General features: G+C 42.8%; 1 protein-coding gene and 1 long non-coding RNA gene across 2 annotated transcripts in view; one reads left to right on the forward strand and one right to left on the reverse strand.

Moving 5' to 3' along the window:
* EDARADD (EDAR associated via death domain) overlaps positions 1–26,059 on the forward strand; it is a 65,698-nt gene extending 39,639 nt beyond the window's left edge. The window contains exons 7-8 of the mRNA XM_055584490.1: positions 10,913–10,958; positions 24,713–26,059. Coding sequence (XP_055440465.1) covers positions 10,913–10,958; positions 24,713–25,095 — 429 coding nt within the window. The 3' untranslated portion in view covers positions 25,096–26,059. The remainder of the gene's footprint in view (positions 1–10,912; positions 10,959–24,712) is intronic.
* On the reverse strand, positions 477–8,172 carry LOC129658026 (uncharacterized). The gene is made up of 3 exons (XR_008717234.1): positions 7,198–8,172; positions 4,364–4,506; positions 477–3,438 (listed from the first exon to the last, which is right to left on the reverse strand). It is a non-coding gene; the product is annotated as an uncharacterized LOC129658026 (long non-coding RNA).
* Positions 26,060–26,873: the final 814 nt, after the last annotated feature.

Raw genomic sequence — 26,873 nt, forward strand, 5'->3', positions numbered from 1 at the left:
CACCCCATAGCCTTGACCCTTCATAATACCCTCTGGACTCCCCCCTTCCTCCCAGGCCTTCCACACACCCTCCACTGTGACAGAGGCTGGAGTCCTGTCTATGTTGTACCTTATGTCCTGAGCTTTTTGCCACCTGATACTAAATCAGAGAGAAGGCTTGGCCTTGCTAATCCTGACCATTTAGATAGCGGGTTTGGACTTAGATGCCCAGCTTGACAACTTGGCATTGTTAGAGCTAAAGGGGGCATAGAGATCACATCGCTTCACAGAGGGGACTTGAGCCAGCGGCTGAGTGGCAGAGTTGGGACCTGGAGCCTTCCTCATCAGTGTCCCTATGCCTAGCATTTCTGATCAGCAGCGGTTGGTGTTATCAGTTGTTACTGGGCCTCCTTCCTGGCTTAAACCAGGGGAGATTTTAGGCTTTTCCACAGTTCTCAATGCTGTCAGTCTGGCAGACCGCTAGTGAAAAACTTCGGAAACAAAATTGGTAAATGGAGGAGTTGCTCTTTTCTTGAAATTAGCCTGAGAGGTGGCTGGCAGAATCCCATCCAGCAGCCTCATTGCCTTGGCAGAGGTAGCAGACCATCCGACCATCTGCAAACCTGAAGCAATTACATGTGTTTTAATAACAGGGAACGGGCCCACCAGCACTTGCCGCGGATGGTGTCTTCTGTGAGTCAGCCCAGCAGGCCCCTACCTGCCCTCCTTGATACGCAGCAATCCTTTCAAGCTCCAACAAGATCTGTTTGATCGATTGGCGAGTCCTTTTGTTTGTTCTTTAGGGGAAAATCAGATCATTCTGCATTTAGAAAATATTCAGTTCCTTACTTCACCCTGATGTGAAGTGTAGAGATGTGGAACCAGAAAAACTAGAGAACTTTGCCCAGAACCTACATTTGGCATTTTTCAGGTTTTTTTTTTAAATTGTCCGATATTGTCTCCTGGTTATTAATCAGATTTTCCTACTTCTTTGTATGATTTTTAAATTCTTTTAAAGATTTTTTTTTATGTAGACCATTTTTAAAGTCTTTATTGAATTTATTACAATGTTGTTTGTTTTATGTGTTGATTTGTTGGCCTGGAGGCATATGAGATCTTACTCCCGGACCAGAGATCAAAGCTGCACCCCGCTGCATTGAAAGGGAATCCTAACCACTGGACTACCAGAGAAGTCCCCTGTTTGTTTACTAACTTTTTTATTGGATCACAAACACTGTGAATTTTGCATTATTGATCTGGATTTTCTTTTTTTTTTTTTTTTTAGTTCCTTTGTTTTATTTTTGGCTGTGCTGCTCAGCTTTCAGGGTCTTATTTCCCTGACCAGGGATTGAACCTGGGCCCTTGGCAGTAGAAGCACGGAGTTGCAACCACTGGACTGCCCAGGAGGACCCTTACACTTGGTGTTTTTAACTCTCATGAGAGGGACTCCCTTTAGCTTTACAATCACCATCTCCCAGTTCAAACAGATTGCACTTTCTTGAACCAGTAATTTATTTATCCTGGATGGTGACCTGCTTGCCTCCTCACTGTGCTCGGCCATCCATGGGAACCATTGCGTCTGTGGTGGATTATCCCCGAGGATAATCCCTCCCACGTCTCTGACCCAGCCTGGTCTCTTTTCTTTTTACCTCCCCCTTGCTGCTTCTATCCATCAACTTAGCTGGCAACAGTCTCAACTCATCAGGCATTTTGGTGATGCTCTTGCTAATTTGGGGTGGAACCTGTCTGGCCCAGTCCTAGGTTGGCTGAACCAGGACCACCTCCTCTCTCTGTCTTTGATTCCTGGAAAATGATGAAATGTGAACTATTCCTCCCACCACAAACCCATGCCACCCAGCCACAGTCATCATCTCAGAACCTTGAGTCCTTTTGTCTCTAGTGAATATTCCAGATATGACATTTTAAAAGAAAAATCATAGTACTCTAATTTGATAGAACCTATGAATATCTGTGTCTTTGATTTATTTATACTTTGGTACCAAGTCAAAAGAAAATATTTGTGATAAGACAGGTACTTGCTAAAGAGCAAACATGCCTACTTTCTAGCTTCATAGTTATTATCCTGAGAGCAGCATAAAGAGTTTACTAACCATTAAAATTGTACAGCCCTTTACTTTTCTTAATTTATTTTTTATTTATTTTTATCTTTTGGCTGTGCTACACAGCATGTAGGATCTTAGGAACTTGTGCCCCCTGCATTGGGAACATGGCATCTTAACCACTCAACCACCAGGGAAGTCCCTAGTTCTTTACTTTATCCGCTCTAATTGACTTAGTGGCTTCTATTCTCATTATCATTCAGTGCTCTGTGAACTATAATGACTTTAAATCTCACAAGTGTGCTAAATTTCACTTAAACTTCCGGTTGGTATGGAGGCTGCCCTCATACACAGTTGAGAGTGTAAACTGATAGAATTTTCAGGAAATTATTTGGCAGCGTCTGTTACTCATTGATCCAGTGATCCCCCTTTAAGGACTTGATACTGGAGACATCTTTGCAGAGTGTGTTTGAAGCAGAGAAGAGTTGCTGGTAGCTTACATGCACATAGGTAGGAGGTGTTTGATGAATGATGGTATACTTTGACACAGAGTAATATTAAGCCATTGGAAAGAGGAAAGACCACTGGCCTTAAAAGATATTCACAATATAATGTTAAATAAATGAAATTGTAGACTAATATGGTTTTGGGCTAAACAACATCTCTAGGTAGGTTTTGAGTGTGGCTATCAATAAGGAATGAGGAAGGAGGCACTCCAGATTGTAACTAATGGTCTCTGGGCAAGGAGCTGGGATGAGAGATTAGGGAACAAAAAATTTTCGTTTCACTTGTTGCTGTTTTGAAAAATAATATAGTTTTGAATACTTGTTATTCATGTTTTTGGAATTTTCTTCAAAGAAAAGTGATGGGTTAAATCACATACGCATTTAGATGGTATTTTGGTTCAGTAACCTTTTCATATTTGGCCCTGCATATGAAGCCAAGCAGTCTTTCTTCAGCTAGCAATGTAATTATGCAGGAGAGGAAAATCAGAGACTGAAATGAGGAGTTCTCAAATGCACTTCCTTGTCTCGAACCTTCAACTGGTCTGTGCTCTAGCATCGCTTGTATCCTCCAACCCAGGATTTGTGAATGAAAGAAACACAGGCAGAACCTCCCTGCCTCGAAGTAATATCCATATCTTCATTGTCCGCTGGCATTTGCACATGCAAGCCATAATCTCCTGTAAAATACTTCGTGATATTTCTCAACGATAATCATCTAATGCTTTATACACAAAGGGAAAACCCCTTCCTCTTTATCTCTGAAACCAGAGCCGAGGTATGAAATTACACCTGAGTATCCCCGCCTTGAAGTCATGGAAAGAGCCCCCGCAGTCTTTGACCTTCACTTCAACTCCACAAGTAGCAGGTCTTCCTTGTCATTCGATAGAGATCTCCTTAAAGAGAAGAAAGAACTAAATGTACACAAACCCACAGATTTGCTCTCATCCTAGCGAAGCGTTGTAACGTTCATTTCAAAACCCCTTCCTTCCAGATTCAGTTCTTTCATCCTTAGCAAAACTTGCCCTGTTCCTGGAGGTCTCACTTGGGTTCCTGCCCACCTTTGTGTTCCCTTGGCACTCACTCTGCATGTACATTTTTCACACATTTTTCCTTGTGGTTTGGATGTTTATGTGTGTCTTGGTCCCATTACTGGATCGTAACCAGCAGCATCAGGGATTTGTTTCCAGCACTGAGTAGGTGCTTGATGAACATATCGACTGAAACCCATTTCTAAAAGCCGGTTCTGAAATACAGGCGAACCTCATTTTATTGTGCTTTGCCTTTATTGCCTCTTTGCCTTTGCAGAGATTGGATTTTTTACAAATTGGGGCAACCCTGTGTCCAGGAAGTCTGTTGCCACCATTTTGCCTACTGCATTTACTCGCTTCATGTTTCTGTGTCATGTTCTGTAATTCTTGCAATATTTCAAACTTTTTCATTTTTATTATATGTGTTATGATGATCTGGAAGCAGTGATCTTTGATGCCACTGATACAAAAAGAATATGACTTGCTGAAGGCTCCGATAATGTTTAGTATTTTTTAGCAATAAAGTATTTACAAAATTTTTATTTTTACATTCTGGCACACCATGAGGCACATGGGATCTTGTTCCCCAACCAGGGATCGAACCCACACCTCCTGCATTTGGAAGTGCAGAGTCTTAACCACTGGACCAGGGAATTCCCTAGCAATAAAGTATTTTTGAATTAAGGTATGTAGATTGTTTTTTAGATAGAATGCATATTTAATAGACTACAGGATGGTATAGACATAACTTTTATATGCACTGGGAAACCAAAAAATTCATGTGACTTACCTTATTGAGGGCGTGTCCTTGGTGGCTTTTAGTTGTAAAGAATCCGCCTGCCAGTGCAGGAGATGTGGGTTTGATCCCTGGGTCTAGAAGATCCCCTAGAGAAGGAAATGGCAACCCACTCCAGTATTCTTGCCTGGGAAATCCTGTGAACAGAGGAGCTTGGTGGGCTACAGTCCATGGGGTTGCCAAGAGTCAGGCAGGACTTAGTGACTAAACAATAACAACCACCTTACTGAGTTATTCAATTTATTGTGGTGGCCTAGGAGAAGGAAATGGCAACCCACTCCAGTGCTCTTGCCTGGAGAACCCCAGGGACAGGGGAGCCTGGTGGGCTGCTGTCTATGGGGTCGCACAGAGTCGGACACGACTGAAGCAACTTAGCAGCAGCAGCAGAACTAAACCTGCAATATCTTCAGACTGTGCTTGTATACTTTCAAATAGATATGTCCAGCTTTCCATATGTATATTATACTTCAGTAAGAAATAAAAATAAATCTAAACAGTTATTACAGTTGTAATTAATTTGCAGAAAAAGAATTGAGTATAAACTGCTTTAGAAAAAGCCAACAGGAGACTCTGATAGTCTAGTCCTAATGTTTAGAAGTGAATAATCAGTAAATGCATTTGAAGAGTTACACAGAACACAGGTCTATCTTGGGAATTTATAGCACCAAAAGGTGCTTGCTTGCAGTGGCAAGTGATGGGAGAAAATTTAGAACAGTCTAAACCCATGCTATATAAGCCCTATTTCACTGGCACACTCAGGCATTTAAAATCACATTTTCAAAGCCATTTACTAAAATACTTTCATGAAGCAGAGACATCTAGCTTTAGCATTGGCTGTTCTCCCAAAGAAGTTAGTTAATTCAAAGGAGGCGTTTCTTAGGTTCTTTGCCTGTAGTGTAGGTTGCTGCCAACAGGTGGACAATGACTACTTTGGTCTTTATGGTGGTTTCCAATCAGACTAAGGCTACAACTGGATTAACCAACCTGTTGAGGGCTTTCCCACTCAGTTATCTTCTTAGTTTTACAAGTCATAAAGATGAGACTCTCTATTAGTGAGCTAAGCATAGACACATAAAGATGGGCCAAACTGGGATTTCCCAGACAGTCAAGTGGTTTAGACTCCTTGCTTCCAGTGCAGGGGGCTCGGGTTGAATCCTTGGCCAGGGAACTAAGATTCCACATGCTGTGCAGTGCTGTGGAAGGAAATAAGGAAGGAAAGGAAAGAAAAGAAAGAAAGGAAAGGAAGAAAGATGGACGAAAGAGTCCAACAGATAGTGTTTCCCTGAAAACTGGTACCTAGCTCCTAGGTGTGGGTTTGTATCTTCCTCATCAATCTGTCAGCATCTTCAGCCCGTCTGTCCATCCCCATGTGTGGATGGTGCATGGATCGTGTGTTCATCTCTCCTTCCCCCCAGTGTCTTCTTGGCCCCGGGGTTGCTGCTGCTTGGAGCCTGGTGTGAAGTCACCACGTGTAAGTCCCCAGGGCAGACTCTTGTTCATTACCTGATTCCTGCAGCTCCCTAAGCAGACATGGGACCCAACGACTAGGTTATAAACTCACCCAAATGCAAAATTGATGTCACCTAGCCAACTTTCTTTCTACTCAAAGAATTCTTGGCAGCAGTTAACACATTTGCCCAAATGTAAGGTAATTTCCACATATTCACAATGGAAAGGGTTTGCAAAATGGGTGTTTTCTTTAGCCGGCTTAAATTTGTACAACACTGGTGTTCAGTTTTGTGGTTACCTTCAGATTTCCTAAGGAGATATTTTAAAAACACTAACTCTCCATCCACCTTGCTCCACCCTCTGGTAATCATTATTTTACTTTCTGTCTCTTTGAATTTAACTCCTCTAGGTGACCCATATAAATGGAACCATATAGTATTGTCCACCTGTGACTGGCTTATTTCACTTAGCATGCAGTAAAGGTTCATCTTTATTCTAGCATGTCAGAATTCCCTTCCTTTTTAAGGCTGAATAATATTCCGCATTTTGTTAATCCAGTCATCTGTCAATGGACATTTAGGTCATTTCTACCTTTTTTCTTATCTAGACTATTTCCCTTTGGCACACAGACCCAATGGTATCCAGAAACTATTCTCTTCCACGAAACCAATGCATTGCACTTGAACTTCACTCAGAATTAAAACAAGTCCTCCCAACAGAAATCTGCAGTGTTTCATCATTTGTGTGTGGTGGTTCTCAGCTCCTTGGCATCTCGAGGAGGAAATGAGCTAACCCAATAAAGATTATCGGCCTGGGGATGACTTCCCTGGTGGTGCAGTGGTTAAGACTCCACAGTCTGAATGCAGACAGCATGAGTTCGATCCCTGGTCAGGGAACTACAGTCCCACATGCCTCATGCTCCCACCCCACCCCAAAAAAAGTGTCATCTGCCTGGGACATAGTATGCACTCGGCAAAAGTCAGCCATCGAGAAGTTCGGAAGGAGGAAGGAGCAGGATGGAGGAACTGGTTTTGGGAGTTGGTTCAGAAAAGACCCAGGGGTGGAGGGGAAGGGACAGACATGAAAAGGAGAGGATTAGCCTTTGTGTCATGTCCCCTGCCATCCTGTGTGGCTCACAGCTAAGCCCACTGCTGCTCTGACCCGTGACTCTGTCCTCTGTTCCTGGATCAGTTTTAATGGAGCAGCAAGTGCTCAATCACACTCATACCCTCCGACCTGGATTCAGCGCCCCCAGGACGCTGCAGGGCTGGCCTCCGTGCCCGAGTCACAGCTCCTCGGCCCTGGACTCCTGTCCCCAGAGCTGCACTTTGGTTAGGTTCCCACCACCAGGCTCCCCACTGAGGATTATTGGTACTGACCTTACGTGTCACCAAGTGTCATGCAGGTCCAGAAGGCTGTAGGAGCACCCAGGGCACATCACCCTGATTGTGAGCTTGGACAGCTTCCCAGAGCTGGTGATGACTAAGCTGAGGCCTTAAAGGGAAGAGAAAGCGAAGTAGCAAGGAGGGGTGGGGGAGAGGATTCCCCACATCCTCACCGCCCGCCTGGCAGAAGCTACTAGAGCTGCTCTCAGAACCTGCTCCTTTCCTTGCCAGACCACATCTTCATGTGGCCCTTGACCTTTTCACTCCTCCCCTCTGACTTCCCTCCTTTCTCATTCCCTCCCTTGCTACTGAAATGCAGGCCCTGGGTGTTCCTCAAAGTTGAGACTTCACCACATGCCCACCACTGCCTGACTTTTCTCCCAGCGTCCGTGTCTTAGTCTCCTAACCCAGCCTCTCCCGAGGACCAGCACTGTCTTCAGTTTCCGCCAAGCTCTTGTGGTCTCATCCATCATCTTCTGGACTCACTCTTCGTCTCACTTCCGCTCACCTGCCCCCATGCAGGCTGTATCCTTGCCATGGCTCTAGCTTTATCCTTCCTCTCCCAAAGCAGTGGTATGGAGACTTCCTAATCCTTGCCTTTGAGCCAGTCATGCTTCCCCTCATCAGATTGCCTGGCTGCCCCATTCTCCCTGGCCACCCATGTGTCCCTACCTCCTACAGTCGGGTAGGTGTTCCCGCTCTGATCCTTGACAGCTCCAAGGATGCCCGGGTTCTGATGACAGCCTCTTAGTGACTCCCATTGCCTGAAACCAGGTCTCAGACCTCAGCCCATTTTCCCATCTCATCTCCCTCCATCACACCCTCAACGCCTTTGCTTCAGACAAAATGCCCTGCAGGGGCCCCGTGTGTTTTCACTTCCTTTTGGGCTCCCATGGACCTCTAGCTCAATGCCCTTTCCTCCTCTCCAGGCCCTCAAAAAGGCTTATCTCAGACATCTCTGATTTGAAGAATCAGAATGTGTTTTGGTTGGAAGAAACCTCTCCCCTCTGACTTGACCTTTTCCTCCATATCAGAACACACCATCTTCTGCCTTACGTTTTAGTTAGCCTGGTGTGCCTCTATTTCCCCAGCATCTCTGAGCCTTGCGGTCAGGGTTCAGGCCCCTTTACCTTTGTAGATGGGTTCCCCCACAGGAGCTGGTACCTATTAGTTACTCAGAAAAGAGGTGCCAAATGAGGTTTCAGTAAGACCCTGGAAACCACCAAATATAAGTCTCTTCTGACTTCACTCTTAGGAAACCATCTTTAAAAGTAGCACAACATATTAATCAAGGCCAAGAACAAAAATCTAAATTGTGTCCCCATTGACTGTCACAAGTAATTCCGAGTCTTGTCCCTCATCTACATCAGTGGGGTGAGGCTAGCCGGACACTGATTTTGGTAACATTTTCTCCAGATGATGAGAAATCAAATCAGCTATGCCACGTAACATCATCTTTACTTAAAGAACAGCCCATGCTTTAGCAGGACTCGGCAGTACCACAAAAATCTGTCCAGTGCTAATGTTTGTGTCTCTTGACACTACCTGAAGGTCCGGTTTCTGCTTCCCCCACGAAAGTTTCCAATTCAGTGAGCAGAACCGTGACTGTGCCGGTGGGAGGGCGAGCCTGCCCGGTCCTGCTGGAGCTGCACAGATGGGAAAAGGCAGGTCCCCACACGACCCGGTGAACACTGAATAGTGGCCTTAACGTTGCGGGGCTCCTGGGTTTTGTCTTGCAGAAGTTAAAAGTTGCAGAGAGAGGAATTTTTGTTCTTTCAGAGACTGCCCCTAACTCTTATAAACTGTATGTACGGTATGGTGAACAGGTTGCTTTTTGTTCTAGTGAGGACAGTGAGAAAGAATAGGATTCAAACAAAGCGAGAAATAGATGAGTTAGGGGACAAAATCTAGCTGGTAAGACACACGGGTGCTTCTGTGTAAAAGAAAAAAAAATAGGCTTGTAATTAGACCACTGTCTGTATTCTGCAGAAACATGGGCATTTATTTTTGGATAAAATTTGTTTCTGGCCACACCCTGTGGCATGTGGGATCTTAGTTCCCAGACCAGAGATTGAACCCATGACCCTTGCAGTAGAAGCTAGGAGTCTTAACTGCTGGACCACCAAGAAAACCCTGAAACATGGGAATTTATGAACTCAAGAGCAAGGAGCAAGAATTCTTAGGGGATTAAGAGGAAAAGACTGTTTAAAATGTTTGACACTAGGGAGCTAGCACATCTTTAAGTGAAACTCTCAGAGACCTGAGAATGTAGAGCCTCTTAGGGATAAGGTCATCTATCAGCCCCCTCAGCATGCAAATGAGAAATCAGAGGCCAGTGCTCTGACTCCAGGTGAGTGAGGTCCCTGTGGTTATGAACGCAGGTGGACTCACACCCGGGGCCTTGACCCAACTCCTAGTGCTTTTTCTGAAGTACTGTGGATGGAGGGGGTACCGTTAGCTGCTGAGAGAGATTTAGTTGTATGTAGATAGAGTTAATGTGGGCTTTCCCTGGGGGTTCAGTAGTTAAGACTCTGCACTTCCACTGCAGGGGATGCAGGTTCGATCCCTGATCAGGGAACTAAGATCCCACATGCTGCATAGCACAGCCAAAATAAATAAATAAATAAAAATTTAAAAAATAACATAGAGTTAACATGAACAGATATACAGTGGGGTCATTCTCCTCTGCTGACTGCACTGAAAACACACACCCACACATACCCTACGAGGAGATCAGGTAACTCCCTCCAGGTAGCACGGCCTTGGTAAAAATAGAACCTCAAGTAGATGGGCAGAAATACATTGCTTCTAAAGGGAATTAGTCACTGTTTTTAACAGTTTTTCTTTGCTTCTGTGACTTAGCAACTGAACAACAACAATAAAAAAAGTGTAATAGATACAGGCAAGAATTATAACTTGGACTGACAAACAACAAGCCCGACAAAAAGCAGATAGAGAATAAAATAAGAGAAATAGTCTATAGTGTAAAATTTAAAAAAAAAAGAAATGGCATCTTGTATGCATTTCTACTTTTAAAAAATGACAGTAATTTAACAAACATCTGTTGAGTGTCTGCTGTGTGCTGGGCATTGTTCTGACCGCTGAGGACCCAGCACGGAGAAGAAATAGACAAGGGTTCCTGCCCTCTGGGAGTTTATATTCTAGGGAGAGACACATCATTTACTACCCATTTTTTTTTTTAATTGGAGGATAGTTGATTTACAACATTATGTTAGTTTCTACTGTACAGCAAAGTGAACAGTTACACATATACATATATCCACTCTTTTTAAAATTCTTTTCCCATATAAATCATTACCAAGTATTGAGTTGAGTTCCCTGTGCTATACAGTAGGTCCTTATCAATTATCCATTTTATATTTAGTAGTGTAAACATGTCAATTCCAATCTTCTAATTTGTCCCCTCTCTCTTTCCCCCCAGTAACTGTAAGTTTGTTTTCTATGTCTCCGACTCTCTTTCTGTTTTGTAAATAAGTTCATTTGTACCATTTTTTTTATACCACATACAAGCAATATCATATAATATTTGTCTTTCTCTGTCTGACTTAGTACTCAGTAAAGTACCATTCTTAAGATCCATACCCCCCTCCCAGGATCTGGTGGAAATTTAACTACATTGGAAAATTGATAACATCTCTAATCACATATGGGTACCGTTTTAATGAAGATTGCATTTTTGTTTTTTAAGGGAGAAGAAAATGGCTTTCGAGACAGTACTGGAGACCCCCTTTCAGGTAAATGATTGACTTTAAAGGTATCCGGGCATCAGTGCTAGCTAGCATGGCTAAATTCAAGATCATTTGAGAAGGTGTTTATCATTAACTTTCAAAATCTGTATTACCGACTAGAGAAACTTTCCAACCACACGCCATGGTGAACTGCAAAGAAATCTTGCAGGATTTCACAAAAGCCTACAAGGAGTATTTTCTCATCTTAACCCCCCTTTGCTTGTGTAAGGCACAGCAGGGGTTTTAACTGGATGGCTTTAGGATCAGATGAGGGTCAGAACTGACCCTCCCTCCAAGTTCCAGGGGCCACAGTGTTGGTAGAGAACTTTGCCAGGAGGAAGCAAATGATGGGATGCAGGCAAACCCAGTCATGGTAAGAAGGGCCGCTCAGACACCCACTGCCTCCCTTCCGTCTCCGCACCTTAGGGAGCCAGGCTATGTGCTGGTCCCCACCGTTTTCTGCTTCTAATGTGTTTCACCAAAAAACATTTTAAAATTAATTTTTATTGGAGTATAGTTGCTTTACAATGTTGCATTAGTTTCTACTGCACAACAAAGTGAATCAGTTATACATATACATGTATATACACATATACATATACATGTATATACACATATACATATACATGTATATACACATATACATATACATATGTATATGTAGGTCACCCCAGAGCACTGAGTAGAGTTCCCTGAGCATACAATAGGTTCTCATTAGTTATCTATTTTATATGTGGTATCAATAATGTATATAAATCAACCCCAATCTCCCAATTCCTCCCACCTCTCCCCTTCCCCTCCTTGATGTCCATACATGTGTTCTCTATGTCTGTGTCTCTATTTCTGCAAATAAGATCATCTATACCATTTTTCTAGATTCCACATATATGCATTAATATACAAGAAACATTTCATTTGTCTCCACTGCCTCGTCCCCCACCACCTTTTTTTGTTTCTTCATTGTAAGACAGAAACTCTGGCAGTATTAAGGGTCTTCCTTGGTAGTCCAGGGGTTGGCACTTCACACTTTAGTGCAGGGTTGCTGGTTTGATCCCTGGTCAGAGAATTTAGATCCCCATGTGCCATGTGGCATGGCCAAAAAAATGAAAAAACAAAAACAAAAAAAAATTACAATATTTAGATTTCTCATTAATTAATCATGGTGAAAATACGGAGCGAGCACTAAAATAAGCTATGAAAATAATAATTAGGGAAAAAAAAAAACCTCACCAACATTTTAAAATATCTTTTAAAACACATATTGAATGACCCAAATCATCAGGGGTTTGTTCATTTCTTTTTTAAAGAAGGATAGGGGTACTCATAAAAGTCTTAGGATATTCTATTATCAATCCCAAGCTGTGCCCAGGTAACCATGCTGAAAATCAGAACTTGCGATGCATAATCAACTCTTGATACATGATGTTAGGAGCAGTTTTATCTCTGGGTGGTGAGATTCCAGGTGTTTTTTTTTTGTTTGTTTTTTCATTCAACTGATTTTCATTTCTTAAAGACCCACTGTGTGCCAGGCTCTCTGAGGAGGCCAAGTGGCAAAGGTACAGTTCTGAAAGACCAAAGTTGGGATGCTGGTTCCAGTTCAGCCACTATCCTGCTCAGCCACTGTCCTACTGTGATTAGAGAAATCAGGGAGAAACTGGGCCAGGAGAACATCCGGTGGCACCTACCCACCAGCTTTCATGGGACAGGCCCAACATCTGGGGTCCCAACCAGGAACCCATGGAACTCGTCTTCCTTGGACCACAGTCCTCCCCTGCTGGAGGCTAAGACCACGGCTAAGAATTATCCTCTTCCACAAATGCTCCAGTGGACACAGGCTCACATTAGAAGCACCTTGCTGAGTGAGGTGGAGGAACGGAAAGTATCTTTTCATACAAGCAGAGGCAGTTTTAATTTTTTTTTCACTCCCCTGTATTTAAAAAATTTCTAGCATGATTGGGTATCAGAAAAACCTGCCTGCAAAACTTTAATCTGTATATTCAAACCTATATATAACCAATGATCTGGTGTAGGCACATACATATAATGAGTAGTAAAATAACCTAAAAGGTGAACTGTGATAAGCCTGAGTGGTGAGAATGTGAAAATTTTTTTCCTATACTCATCTGAGTTTTTAGATTTTCTGTGACAAGCACATATTTCTTTTCTAATTAAAAAAAAAATCTACAGTTAAACTTTTTAAAGACTAACATCCTGCCTACCAATGTGAAACATCAGCTAAAATGAGAATGAATCAAGTAAGTTGGTTAGTAATATCTGTAAACCCTTCCAAGACTCTTATGAGGTCAGGTCATTACTAGATTACTCAAATTACAGTTTGTCTCTAGATGTCTTTACCTGTGTCAATGAAATGAAAGATTTTCAGAGAGAACAAACTTTTCACGGTGATAGCAGGTAGCATTACCTAGAGCAGAACCCGTGCTGCCGAAGTCAGCATCTTTGCCATCCAGCATGATGCTTTGCCCAGAGGAATGTTCAGATGTTTGGTTGGGGGTGTGTGTGTGTGTGTGTGTGTGTGTGTTTTATTTCAATAAACAAGCAAATGAGAAACAGTGACTTCAGGGCTTTGCTCTTGGAAGAAGGGGCAAAAGCAAATCCCCATTATTTCCTCTTTTTTTTTTTTCCTAAATATCTATTTATTTGGCCCCAACGGGTCTTAGTTGCAGTGCATGGGGATACTTAGTTGTGGCACACAAACTCTTTGTTGTGGCATATGGGATCTAGTTCCTTGATCGAACCCAGGACCCCAGCGTTGGGAGTCTTAGCCACTGGACCACCAGGTAAGTCCTGCCATATTTCCCCTTTGAATGAGAGCAGCCACCTAAGTAAGGTTTACTTACTGTTGTACTTGCACAAATTTAGCATTTGCCACGAACCAGATCTCCTTCAAGTACTTTTGTTGTTGTTCAGTCGCTAATTCATGTCTGACTCTTTGCGACCCCATGGACTTCAGCAGCCAGGTTTCCCTGTCCTTAACCATCTCCCGGAGTTTGCTCAAACTCTTGTCCATTGAGTCGGTAATGCCATCCAACCGTCTCATCCTCTACTACTTGCCGCTTCTACTCTTGCCCTCAATCTTTTCCAGCATCAAGGTCTTTTCCAATGAGTCTGCTCTTTTTAGAGATGCCCTTAGAAAAAAGTGTTAATGACAACTCTGTGGGTTCAGTTATTCACCAGGTGGATACAACAGAAGTACCATTGGGTCACATGACTGGCGCTGGTCATGTGACTGGTGCTCCATTGCATAGGTCCTGAGTGGGATTCAAGCCCCAGGCCTGGCCTGACCACCACCCCACCGCCAGCACCAGCACCACACCATGCTGTCTCCCTACTGGTCAGACCCATCGCCTGTGTAGCACACATGTCAGATGCTTGAGTGTCATACCCGGGGGGTGAAGGTCAGACTTCCAGCTCAGAGTCGCAGGCTGGAACAAAGCCAAAGTCCACCCCCTTCCCCCAGAGTCAGTCTTTGAGCCACTGAAACACTTTTTGCAGATGCTTGCTACTTTCCCCTAATCAGGCCCTTGGTGTAGCCTTACTTAACTCAGAGCCTGGCTTTTATTTAATTCTTAAAATCTGAAAACCTTAGTTATCTGCCATCCAGTTTATATCTGGTAAAAGTAAGCAATGTGCGGAGGATGGAGGGCTCTAAGATAAAAGGAGGGATTCAACCAGAGTGAGAAATGACAGCTGACAGTGTGTAATCAAGGGAAGAATAAGAATACAATTCAGAATCAGCTACTACCAGAAAAATAAAGCCCCCTCGTGGAACCATTGAATGCAGAAACCAGACCCCAGGAGTCATAAAATTTTACAGTGTTTTCATGCAGTTTTTCAAAATGAAAACATTTGGGCATTAAAAGAGTATGACTCAGTTATAAAAACCAGACAAACAAAAAACTCCTCACAAATTGGAAAGTTAGAAACCTTTTCTAGGGACTTACCTAGCAATCTAGTGGTTAAGACTCTGCGCTCCTAATGCAAGGGGCACAGGTTCGATTCCTGGTTGGAGAACTAAGATCCCACATGCTGCAAGGGGAAGATGATACAAAAAAGATATGTCAATTCTGTAAACTACAGAAATTAAAACAAATAAATAATTTTAAAAACTAAAAAAACAAATAATAACCTCTTGTTCTCCTCTCTGGTGGCGCTATTTATCACTTGGACCATGACTCCCTCCCTACCTCTTCACAGTTGCCAGCTTTGCAAGACTTGACTTTCTGACCACCTTGCATAATTCAGCACTTGCCTCTTCCAAACCTAATTTCCCTGTAGAAATGAATGTGCAAAAAGATTTTCTTTTTTTTCAACTGAGGTCTATACAGTGACACTTAGTAAATACGTTGTGTCACGTAATTCAGAATGCAAGCTCACATAAAATTCTCTGCTAAATTTTAACCTGGGTCCTTTCTTATATGTGTGTTTTTTTTTTGTTTTTAAACATACCTTCTATGCCTCAGTTTTGTGAGATGACAGAGTGGCCCAGTGTGATTTACTTGCCAAGATCCATCCAATTTGTCAGTTAGATTTCCTAGTGCTGCTGCCAACTTGATGTCTTCTTAAAAGGGTGTTTCAGAGAGGGAAAATGAAATCATATTGTTTTCCCCTTTGGTTAAGAGATCAAACACCCACCGAAAGCCCTGGGGTCAGTTTCTTAGTAGATAAAAATAATTCTTCACCATTTTTGAGCTCAGAGCAAATAACTACCTCTGATGAGTCATGTGGTATGCACGCACCCCACTGATCTCTCAAAGCCGTAACTGGCATTTTAAATATATTTATTTCCAGCCATGTTAGAAACCACACGCAGGAAAAAGCCTGAATTTACACCATTAACAAACACAACTGTGGAAGTATTTGACACTACTTTGACACTTGCTGGTATTTTCCAAATCTCATAATTTACAGACACCTAGGAGTTATTTTTTCCAATGAGTCAACTCTTCGCATGAGGTGGCCAAAGTACTGGAGTTTCAGCTTTAGCATCATTCCTTCCAAAGAAATCCCAACTGAGGAGTTATTTTAGTTATTTTAGAATAGAACATGTTTTGCTATTTGCAAAGCTGCCAATATAAAATGTTTACTATTTAATTGTTCTTGCCAACTGAAGACCTGGTTATCACGGGGAACATTATTGTAAATGATTTGAGAGCCCTCAGTGGCACTGAGCGCTGTGGAGGGAAACACTCGTGTGGTAATAGCTCCCGAAAAGCCAGGGTGTACAAGATAAAACGGCACCTCCCCTGCAGGGAGACACATTAAGTCAATCTGTGATCCCCTGCCAGCACCCTGACTGGAGCCATTTTCCAGGCTCAGCCAATCACGACCCTGTGAGCTCTGCATCTTGTTCCAATTCACAATTAACTGTTAATTGACCAGCATTTCATGATCTGCCAGCCGCCAGCTTGAGCGTTAGGCACTGCATCTTTGGACGTGAACTCTTTCTTACTTTGTTTGAAATGACATGGACATACCTTGTCACTGAGCATGCTTGATTTCTGAACTCTTCTTTAAGGTATGATGTAAAAGGTGTGTGAGATGAAGAATAGGGGAAGAAGAGGAAAAAAAAACCTAGGAAAATCCATTCTTCTGCTTGTGAGTGTGTGGAAATATTATCCACAAACTCCCAATCACCAAGTACACACTGTATTCTTCAAAGAGAAGTAGCTGGCATTCCAAAACCTACTTTTGCTGGCCCATCTGATTGAGAACTTCCTCAGTAGATATGGTTTAAGGCAATGGTTTTCAACCCTGCTGCACATGAGAATTTCCAAGAGAGCTTAGAAAACTTCCCGTGTCTGGCCTGTACCCCAGACCAATTAAATAAGGATCTTGGTGGTGGAACCAGACATCAGGATTTTGTAATCTCCCCAGGGGAGAGTGGGGTGGGGAGGGGGCAGAGAGTTCCATTTTTAGCCAAGGTTTGAGAACTACTGCTTTATTTATTCATTCATGCCTGTCATGCATGGGATCTTAGTTCTTCAACCAGAGATCAAACCCGTACCCCCTGCATTGAAAACTCAGAATCTTAACCACTGAACCACCAGGAAAGTCCTGAGAACTACTGCTGTTACGGCTCCTTACCCACAGCTACTAATGCTTTGTTGCATACTTACCATGCACGGCTGCTGCTGCCAAGTCGCTTCAGTCGTGTCCGACTCTGTGCGACCCCATAGACGGCAGCCCACCAGGCTCCCCCATCCCTGGGATTCTCCAGACAAGAACACTGGAGTGGGTTGCCATTTCCTTCTCCAATGCATGAAAGTGAAAAGTGAAAGTGAAGTCGCTCAGTCGTGTCCGACTCTTCGCCACCCCGTGGACTGCAGCCTACCAGGCTCCTCCGTCCATGGGATTTTCCAGGCAAGAGTACTGGAGTGGGGTGCCACTGCCTTCTCCAACTACCATGCACTAGGATAAGGCTTTAAGGGATGGTCTCACTTAATCCTCTCTACACCTTTATGAAATTCAGTCCTCTCAATTGTTCAGAGAGGGAGGACATGGCCGTAGCAAGCTGAGTAACCTGTCCAAGCTGCATACTGGCACAATGTCAGCTTGTATCGATACTTGGTCAGCATGCCTCTAAAGCTCATGTGGCTCTCTCTGTGGTACATGGTGTACTCCTTCTCCATAGCAACCAGTCATCCTTCTTCTGCCTTGTATATACTCAGCACAAGAAACCTTTCAGTTTGTCTGAAACTTTCTAGATAACTCTTCATATGCTGCCCAGAAGTTTCTGATTTGATTATTTCTCTGTGTCATGTTCTTCATTAAATAGATTTACTCAGCAGACATTATTGAGTGCCTACTGTGTGCCTGGAATTAAGTGGAGACATTAGACATCTAAGTCCCTTTCCTCTTGGACCTTATATACTAGTTGGGAGTGACAGACAATAAACACAAGTAGTTACATGTGGTGGTAGGTGCCTTGAGGAAAATAAATGAGTGTACAGTGGGGTTTGCCTGCAAGGAAAGGATGCTGTGTTAGCTACGAAGGTGCACCAAGATCTAAACAATGCAAAGGAGCCAGCCATGTGGAGATCTGAGAAAGGAGGACTTCAGAGGGAAGACCCAGCTGGTGCAAAGGTCCTGAGGCAGGGTTGAGTATATGTTTTCGGGACAATGGTGGGCAGTGAAGGGCACTTGAAAAGGCAATGAGCTGGGAGGTGTCAGCAGAGGCCAGATAACACAATGACACACTCTCCCCGCCCCCCCATTCTACTTAAAAAAAGTTGTAAAACCTAACACCCTTAAATAACATTTACATAAGACTTGACAAAAATGCTTTCACATCATTCACCTCATTTAATTCATGAGATATAGGAATTATTATATATTATCATCTCCACTTGATAGATGAGGAATCTGAAGTCCAGGGATGTTAAATGCCATTTAGCAGTCAAGCCCTGGAAAGCTGGGGCACCAGGGTTTGAGGAGCCGCATCTGATGCAGCTGATTCAGGATTATGCATGTGAAGCAGCTGTCCCCAACCTTTTTGGCACCAGGGACTGGTTTTGTGAAAGAGTTTTTCCACCCTCCGGGGGTGGGAGTGGGGGATGGTATCAGGATGATTCAAGTGCGTTACATTTATTGTGCGCTTTATTTCTATTATTATTCCATCAGCTCCACCTCAGATCACCAGGCATTAGATCCCAGAATTTGGGACTCCTGATATCAAAGGGCACAGTGCAGGGCCGGTTATATATTAAGCGTTTGATAAATGACAGTTACTGTGATGATAAAAACCACTGAGAAATTCTTCCTTAGTTCAAGCCAGGACTCAGACTAAACTTACAGAAGGCAAGTCCTTCCAGGGTTTTGGCCTCTAAGAAGTTATTATGATTTAATGGTGCAATCCGTTCTTGTTTTTCATCAGTGGAAAATACGCAAGTCTCAAAATATGACAAACAAAGACCCTACTTTTTAGAGAATCTAAGTGAATGTTTGTACATAACTGACTTCTCTTCCTCAGTAACACTGTCTTTTCCTTCCCCCAAATCTAGAATCAATCTGTCTTTTGTATTTTTTCTGTTAATAGCCAACAGACACCAGTAAATTTCTCTTTCCTTTGCTAGTAATTATCTCTTCACATCCTAAAATGCATCACACAGTAATAAGAAACCTACCTTGTCTTCAGAGGAGAAAGAACAATTCTCATTCATTCATTTAGTAAACAGTTTTTGAGTTTCTCCTATACAGATACCCTGAGCTTGCCACTGAGTAGCATCCAATAATCATCCCATTCCCCCCCCTCCCCATTTCTTAGGAAAACGTCTTCGGTTCTAAATGTTTCTCTTCTCATGATTTTTCTTACCCCAAAGCATCAGCCATCCTTTCCTTGCATGCACACGAATACATGATAGGTGTTTACAGGAGGGCAGGACAAAATATATTTCATAGGGGAAAAAAAAGTTTGTCTGCTTAAGTCCTCAGAGAACTAATTATAGTTTATGATTCAAAAGGCGACTTTAAATTCACGACTGTTGGCAGTTTGTGTAGATTCCAGTTGGGAAAATGGCTTAGCGTGTGTGTCACTGAAAATAAAAAAGGAAACAATAGACTTTTGACACATCATGTGTTTTAAAACAAACTGATAAATGGGTGGTGGTGGTGTTCAAAGAACTAGAAGCTTCTCATATACTAGAAGGCTTAGAGGAGCTTCACAGAAACCTTAACGATTTTCATTTTTCTTGACGCTAAAGGAGAAAACATTGCTAAAACCCTGAGTCTTATGGAGTTAATACAGGGCAGACCTTCAGAAAGCAATACATTTCATTCTGGACTTAGAGATATAAATCGTTTATTTTTTTGTGACATTTAAAAAATATATTTTAGGTATCCAAATAAACATTGTAACTATAGAAAATTAGGACCATTCATTGTTAATGTTTTTATGCATACTTCTAGATTTTTCCTATGCCCATGAATGTGTGTATAATATATGCTTTATGGGGATAAAAATGACTGTATTATTTTGTTTTTACAAAAACTGAATTATACATACCCTTTGGTAAACTGCTTGTTTTTCTACGTGACAGATTATTATTTTGACTCTACTTTTTTCCATATACCCACCTTTATTTTTTAAATTTATTTATTTTTAATTGAAGGATAATTGCTTTACAGTATTAATGTTGGTTTCTGCCCCACATCAACATGAATCAGCCATAGGTGTACATATGTCCCCTCTCTCTTGAACCTCTGTCCCACTTCCCACCTCCCTCCCACCTCTCTAGGTTTTTACAGAGCCCCAATTTGAGTTCCCTGGATTTTGACTCTACTTTTAAATAAGGGCAAAGAAAATTGCGCAGTTTCCCCCTTGTACTGAAAAAGCCACCTTCAATGTTAGAAAGCTCTTTATAAATAAATTTCTGTCCCATCATGGAGCTAAAGTCTTACTTCCAGATACACCACACCATTATTAATGGAGCGGAAGAATAACTCTCACTATATTACACAGAAATGTAATTCGACATTTTAGAACTCTAAGATGTGTACACATTGAAGAAGGATATGGATCTTTTCTCAGGGCCCTGAAGGTGCAACAACAAAGATCATATGGAATATCTCACTGCAAGGCAAAGTCAGGAGATGCAAACACAATGATGAGACTGTGGGTGAGACGGCATTGCAGGCAGAGGCGGGGGATTTCATGAAGGGGTGTTTCTGAGATGGGTTTCATAGGATAGATAAGTTCAGTAGCTGAGGGGAATTTCAATAAGAGGAATTCAGTGAGAGGGAGAGAGAAAGAAGAGAGAGAACTGATCAGAGAGAAAACATCAGAAAAGTCATGGAGGAAATCTTTATTTTCCACCTATGCAATTGACAAAGATCTTTTTAAAAGTGTTACTTGGTGCTAACAAAGGTCAGCTGAGATATACACCATCACTATTCTCTGTTTGGAGTGTAAATTGGTACAACATTTATTTCTGGAAAGCAATTTAGGATATATGCACTGATAGCCTTAAAATGGTCATACTTTTCAGCCTAATAGTCCCATTACTGGAGAGATAATTAAAGAGGTGGCCAAAAATTTAGATGTAAGTATCTGCATCAAATTGTTACTCATAGTCATGCAACTATGGGGAAACCCTAGATGTTCAAGTTTACACAAAATTCATAACTGAATATAATTTTTAAATGTTCTACACTGAGCTTATATTTTTTCCTTTTCATTTTATTAAACTTTGAAACAAAGAAAATACAGGTTGTCTATTCAGGAAGTGAGTAGTCCCCCTTCTCTGGAGCCCAGATTATATTCGAGGAAGTCATGGGAAATAAGATGGGAAGAGAGGTATGGAGAGCTTCCAGGGGAGATTGGGACCCTGGTAACTGGTTGGATAGAGAAAAAAAGTCTGTAAGGATGCTGAAGAATTGCAGGTGCCATTAGGGAACTTGAGGTGCTTTGGGTGCACAGTATATAAGAAATATATAAGTACTGTATTGGGCCCTTTAAGTTGGAGATGTCATCTGAACATCAAGAGACGCTTTCTCGTAGTCAGTTCTGGGGCCCAGGTGAGCTGGCAGGGTTGGCCATTCATTTATTCACTCAATCCACATTAGTTAAGTGTTTGCTGTGTGTCAAGGGCTGTATTAGATCCTGCAGATACAAAAAGAAAGGGTCTTCCATTCTAATGGGAGATCTTTGTAGAGGCTGTTGGGAGCGGAGAAGACCAAAGGGACGCAGTGCAGAAGAGGAAAGCTTTGGGCTAAGAACAGGACTAGAGCACCTCCTTGTAACTCCCAGGGACTTGGCATGAGACAGGCTGGGATCGCAGTGTCTCAGGCAGACAAGAAAAAGGATGTGGCCAGGACAAGGTAGGATGTGCCTGGGGATAAGGGGCTTGAGTTCTGGGAAAAGAGTCTTCAGTGCAATAGACAGTGTTCAAAGGGGCACAAGAGTCTTGGGCTCAGTTCTAGAGGCAGGCAGGCCCAAGGGGAGTGATGTGATGGGGGCATTAGCAGCAGCAGGGGGTCCAGGTGATCTTCCAAGCCAGGTGGGTATCTGCTTCTCTGGATTTATCTATCCCATCAGAACTGTACTCTGGTCTGCAGGTGGGGCATGGGGACCTGGGTCTGGTCTCTACAGGGCTGGCAAGAATGGGGCTGGTCAGAGGCTGCTCAAAGCCAAAGAAGGTGAAGGTTAATAACATGGTGAGGCATTGTAGGCAACAGGTTTTGATTTCTCCTTTTAGAAGTTTAATAGTAAATTGGGACTTGCCCAGCAGTCCAGTGGTTAAGACTCTGAGCTTTTACTGCAGGTTATATGGGTTCCATCCTGGTTGGGGAACTAAGATCCCACATCCCATGTAGTGTAGCCCAAAAATAATAACAAATATTTTTAAAACAGTAAGGAAATGAAGAGTAAGAGAAAGGCCTTCAATGAACTATAAACCAGAGAGTGGCAGTTTGAGGTTCTTATTTTTTATGATAGAGGAGCTATATACCTATCTGTGGATAAAGGAAAGAGAATCAGTAGAGATGGGTGTCTGGAGGTGAGGGGAAAGAAAGGAGGTATTTGATGAAACAAATCATGGGGAAGGTGGGAAGAGGTGGCCTCAAAGGGGTAAGTGAAGCTTGGCAAAGAGGAGGGATGCTGCATTGATACGTCGGCTCAGTGCTGAACAATATGTTTGTTAATGTAATACATGGTTTTCATTATCGTAGAAATATAAACACCACTAGAGAAAGTTTGGAAAATAGAAGCATAATCCCAGGTGGTGCAGTGGTAAACACTCTGCCTGCCAATGCAAGAGACACAAGTTCCATCCCTGGATCAGGAAGATCCCCTGGAGGAGGGCATGGTAACACACGCCAGTATTCTTACCTGGAGAATCCCATGGACAGAGGAGCCTGGTGGGCTACCGTCCATGGGGTCACAAAGAGTCGGACACGACTGAGCACACAGCTCACACCTGAGCACACCCCGACATGCACACTGAGAAAGTTTGGAAAATAAAAACATAATCCTACATTAACCACAGAAGCTATGATTATTTTTGTACATTTCCTTCCATGGTAATATTAACAGAGACTTTTCCCATAGTTTTAATCAGAGTACATAAATTCCTTACTTCTTGCATTTTTCACTTAACATGCCAGCACACACATTTTCTAGGTTGCTATATAGTCTTCATAATTTCTTAAATAATATTCCTTCAAATAGTACACTAATTTATTTCATTAGTCCCCTTTGATTTTACGTTTTTTTTTAATGTATAATAAGAGTAAAATTAAAAATGCTCAAGTACATACATATTTTAAATGATCTCCTTTGGCTGGATTCTCAGAAGTTATATTAGTAGGTCAGAGTATGAGCATAATTTTCATGGCTTTTGTTATCTTTTACTTTGTATTTGCCTCAAATTTTCTAGTTCTCAATTTTATAATAACCCGAGTGACTCCTTTTTTTTTTTTTCCTCCAAATTTTTTACTTTCCTAAGTTGGGCAGGCCACACAGTTCAGTGTAGAAAAAGGCATCATAACGTCCCAGAATTTTCCAAGCCAGTGATCTTTAGTGTGACCTTTGGTGGTTAAATATCCCCAGTGAGAGGGGCTAGGAGATTTAGTGCAGTTGCAGAGTTTTAATTCACTTGGGTTGCTTCACCCGCTTACACCTGTACTCTGAGTTGTCTCTTGCCTACTAACCTCTTCCCTCTAACCTATTTATTGCTTAGCTACTAGCTTCATCCTCTGCTAACATGCTGGCAGATACTGCAGGGAGGCCAGAGATGATGGATGGGAAGGTGGCCCTTCCTCTGTGCTGAGGCTGCTCTTCTTGGTGAAAGCAAAAGTGTTAGTTGCTCAGTCATGTCCGACCCTTTGCGACCCCATAGACTGCAACCTGCCAGGCTCCTCTGTCCATGGAATTCTCCAGCCAAGAATACTGGAGTGGGTAGCCATTCCCTTCTCCAGAGGATCTTCCCAACCCAGGGATTGAACCTGGGTCTCCAGGATTGCAGGCAGATTCTTTATCATCTGAGCCACCAAGGAAGCCCCCTTCTTGGGGAGGCTGAGCTCAAAGCCAACCACTCACCCAGCCCACTGCACACACCTCAGGGTATTGGCTCCACTTCAAAGGCAGCCCTCTGTGTTAAAAACAAAACAAAACAAAACATAAATAAAGGCAAAGCCATGATAAGGTGGCCATAAATCTGAAAAGTCTGGCATTATCAGTTATCACTTATTTTCAAATATGTGTTTGGAGTGGATATTCCAGTTTGGGATTGTGCGTGTATTTTTTTTTTTTAAAATAAAGACCTTTTGAAGAATTGTGTAATACTTTACACTCTGACATGCTGTGCTTGACTTTAAAAAGCTGACAAGGCTGACTTGTAATATGGAAGGGGCGAGCGGGTTGAGGAGCAGGTGAGAATGGGCTGGTTTCTCCTGGGATGGCTGAGTCCACCCCCCCTCCACTGGCTATCTGCCCATGGAGAGACCTCTGCTCTTTGGAGCCCTCATCTGGCTGACAGGCTCACAAACGCGCAGCCTGGGGGACAGCGAGTCTCAGAAAGGAACACTGGCTTTATAAAGTCTTGCCACGGCTGCCAGCAGAGCAGCTCTTCTTGACTGCAAAGAACAAGGCATTATTGGTGAATATGTAGAAGTGAGTATCCTGAAATAGGTGCTGTGCTTACCCTGATGCTATGAGCAATTCAGTAGGAGAATAAAGGACCGAAGAGATAAGCACGTGTCTGGGGCCTCTTGCTGACATATGCACCCTGTGGTTTACCCTGCAGATGTGAGCAAAGACGCATCCTGCACGGAGACCTGTTCCTGTCCCTCCTGTTCGCTCGGAGTCCCCACCATCAGCGACTTGCTCAATGACCAGGACTTACTAGATGTGATCAGGATAAAGCTGGATCCCTGTCACCCAACAGTCAAAAACTGGAGGAATTTTGCAAGCAAGTGGGGCATGCCCTACGACGAGCTGTGCTTCCTGGAGCAGCGACCGCAGAGCCCCACCCTGGAGTTCTTGCTCCGGAACAGTCAGAGGACGGTGGGCCAGCTGATGGAGCTCTGCCGGCTGTACCACCGCGCCGATGTGGAGAAGGTGCTGCGCAGGTGGGTGGACGAGGAGTGGCCCAAGCGGGGGCGTGGAGAGCACCCCAGGAACTTCTAGACCTCCGCTCCTTCTCATTGGCCTCTCGGACATTGAAACAAGCACAAGTTAAGGAGCAATGTGAATCTGTTCTTTTTTTTCTCTTTCCCCACATTGTGCTGCATGCAGGATGTTAGTTCCCTAACCAGGGATTGAACCCATGGCGCCTGCACTGGGAACGTGGAGTCTTAACCACTGGACCGCTGGGGAAGTCCTGACTCTATTCTTTTTCAGGTTTAGGAGAAGGGCCCAGAATCATGGACATTGGTTTTCCTCAGAGCTGGCAGTTTTGTGGAGGGGTTGGGTATGTTTTTGGTGGTGGAATTTCCTTTAGTTTTGCACATCTGTTTTAATTTAATATTTGAATCTGGAATTGGGGAAAATGCATTGTAAGCTCCTACAGGGACCAGGGCCAAATCTATAATCAGAATGGATTCATGCCATGATGAAAATAAAAGTTCCCCTCCTTTAAATACTGAAGATTGAGATTGGAACTAAGGTGGTTGACGGCCCCCAAAAGTCATCATCCACAAGATCCCTGATGAGTAATGACACTCCCACAGCTTAGAAGAAAACCACAGAGAGCAGTCACCCTTTAGTCTATTACTCTTTTTGTTATAAAGTGCTCAACTGAATTTACAGGTTACTGGCATTATGTAGTGATACACTCTAGGACACAGGTGCCGTCTTTCTTATTCAAACACTTGCATAATCTGGGCGCTGTCAATGAGGTCTTTGCTCGAGTGTTTTCGAAAGAAATGTTTATAAAAACAATTGGTTATTGGGAAGACAAAGTCAGGAGTTAGCAGGGTAATAAGGACCACCATGGGAAAGGTATTGACAAAGAGTTGGCCCTTCCAGTATTCTTGACTTTTCTAAAGTTAATTTAATATTTATGTCTTTTCTGTCAGGTCAAGTGTTTTGCCCCAGAGAGAAAGCTCAGTTGAGAAATAAAAATCTGGGGAGGGAGGAGTGGGGAGGGGTTCAGGATAGAGGGGACACATGTATGCCTGTGGCCAGTTCATATTGATGTATGGCAAAATCCATCTCAATATTGTACAGTTCAGAGATTGTACATCACAATTCAGCCCATGGCTGAAAGGCAACCCCCTCTAAAACCTACTATCTCAGCTTAAGACAGAGCCTCAGTATTACCCAGCACATTAGCCAAGAAAGAGAAATCTTTAATGATGATATTGTAAGGGGAGCTGTGCTTTAAAATCCAAATTTTAGAGGATTTAAAACCAAATGAAAGATTAGATCCAAAGAATATCCAGAATTCTTGTTTGATGGTTTACTGTGGAAGGTGTGGAGGATGGGAGCCTTGGTTTACTTGACAGTTTCATAAAAGTGCTATTTGGTTTTGGCTGCAGGCTTAGAAAATTAAGGTACTTCATCTAGTTTGGGAGGATTCTGTATAAATCCCTGACTAAAAGAATCAAAAATGATGACTAACATTGATAGGAGTTCAAGAAAGATTAGGATTAATTCAAAAAGTTATTTTCTAAACCACTGACATTTTTTTCCCCACTGTTTACAGCAGTTACAGAGGTTGCTGGTATGTAGTCATCAAATGTTATCTCTAAACTTGCAAAATTACTGTAGAGACCTACTGATCTCTTCTGATTTAGTCAGTGTTAGTCACACCTAGCTCGCCAGATTTAGCAGATAAATGCCACGTTTATCAAAAGAGGTACCCAAAGCAGCAGTCAGAAATAAAAGGTAAGTTTTAAAAACTGGGTTCTTTTGCAACTTGATGTCCAATGGGGTGGTTGTTACACATTGATTGTCTGCTGTGT

This window comes from Bubalus kerabau, chromosome 1 (genome assembly GCF_029407905.1).
Source record: "Bubalus kerabau isolate K-KA32 ecotype Philippines breed swamp buffalo chromosome 1, PCC_UOA_SB_1v2, whole genome shotgun sequence".
Classification (NCBI taxonomy): domain Eukaryota; kingdom Metazoa; phylum Chordata; class Mammalia; order Artiodactyla; family Bovidae; genus Bubalus; species Bubalus kerabau.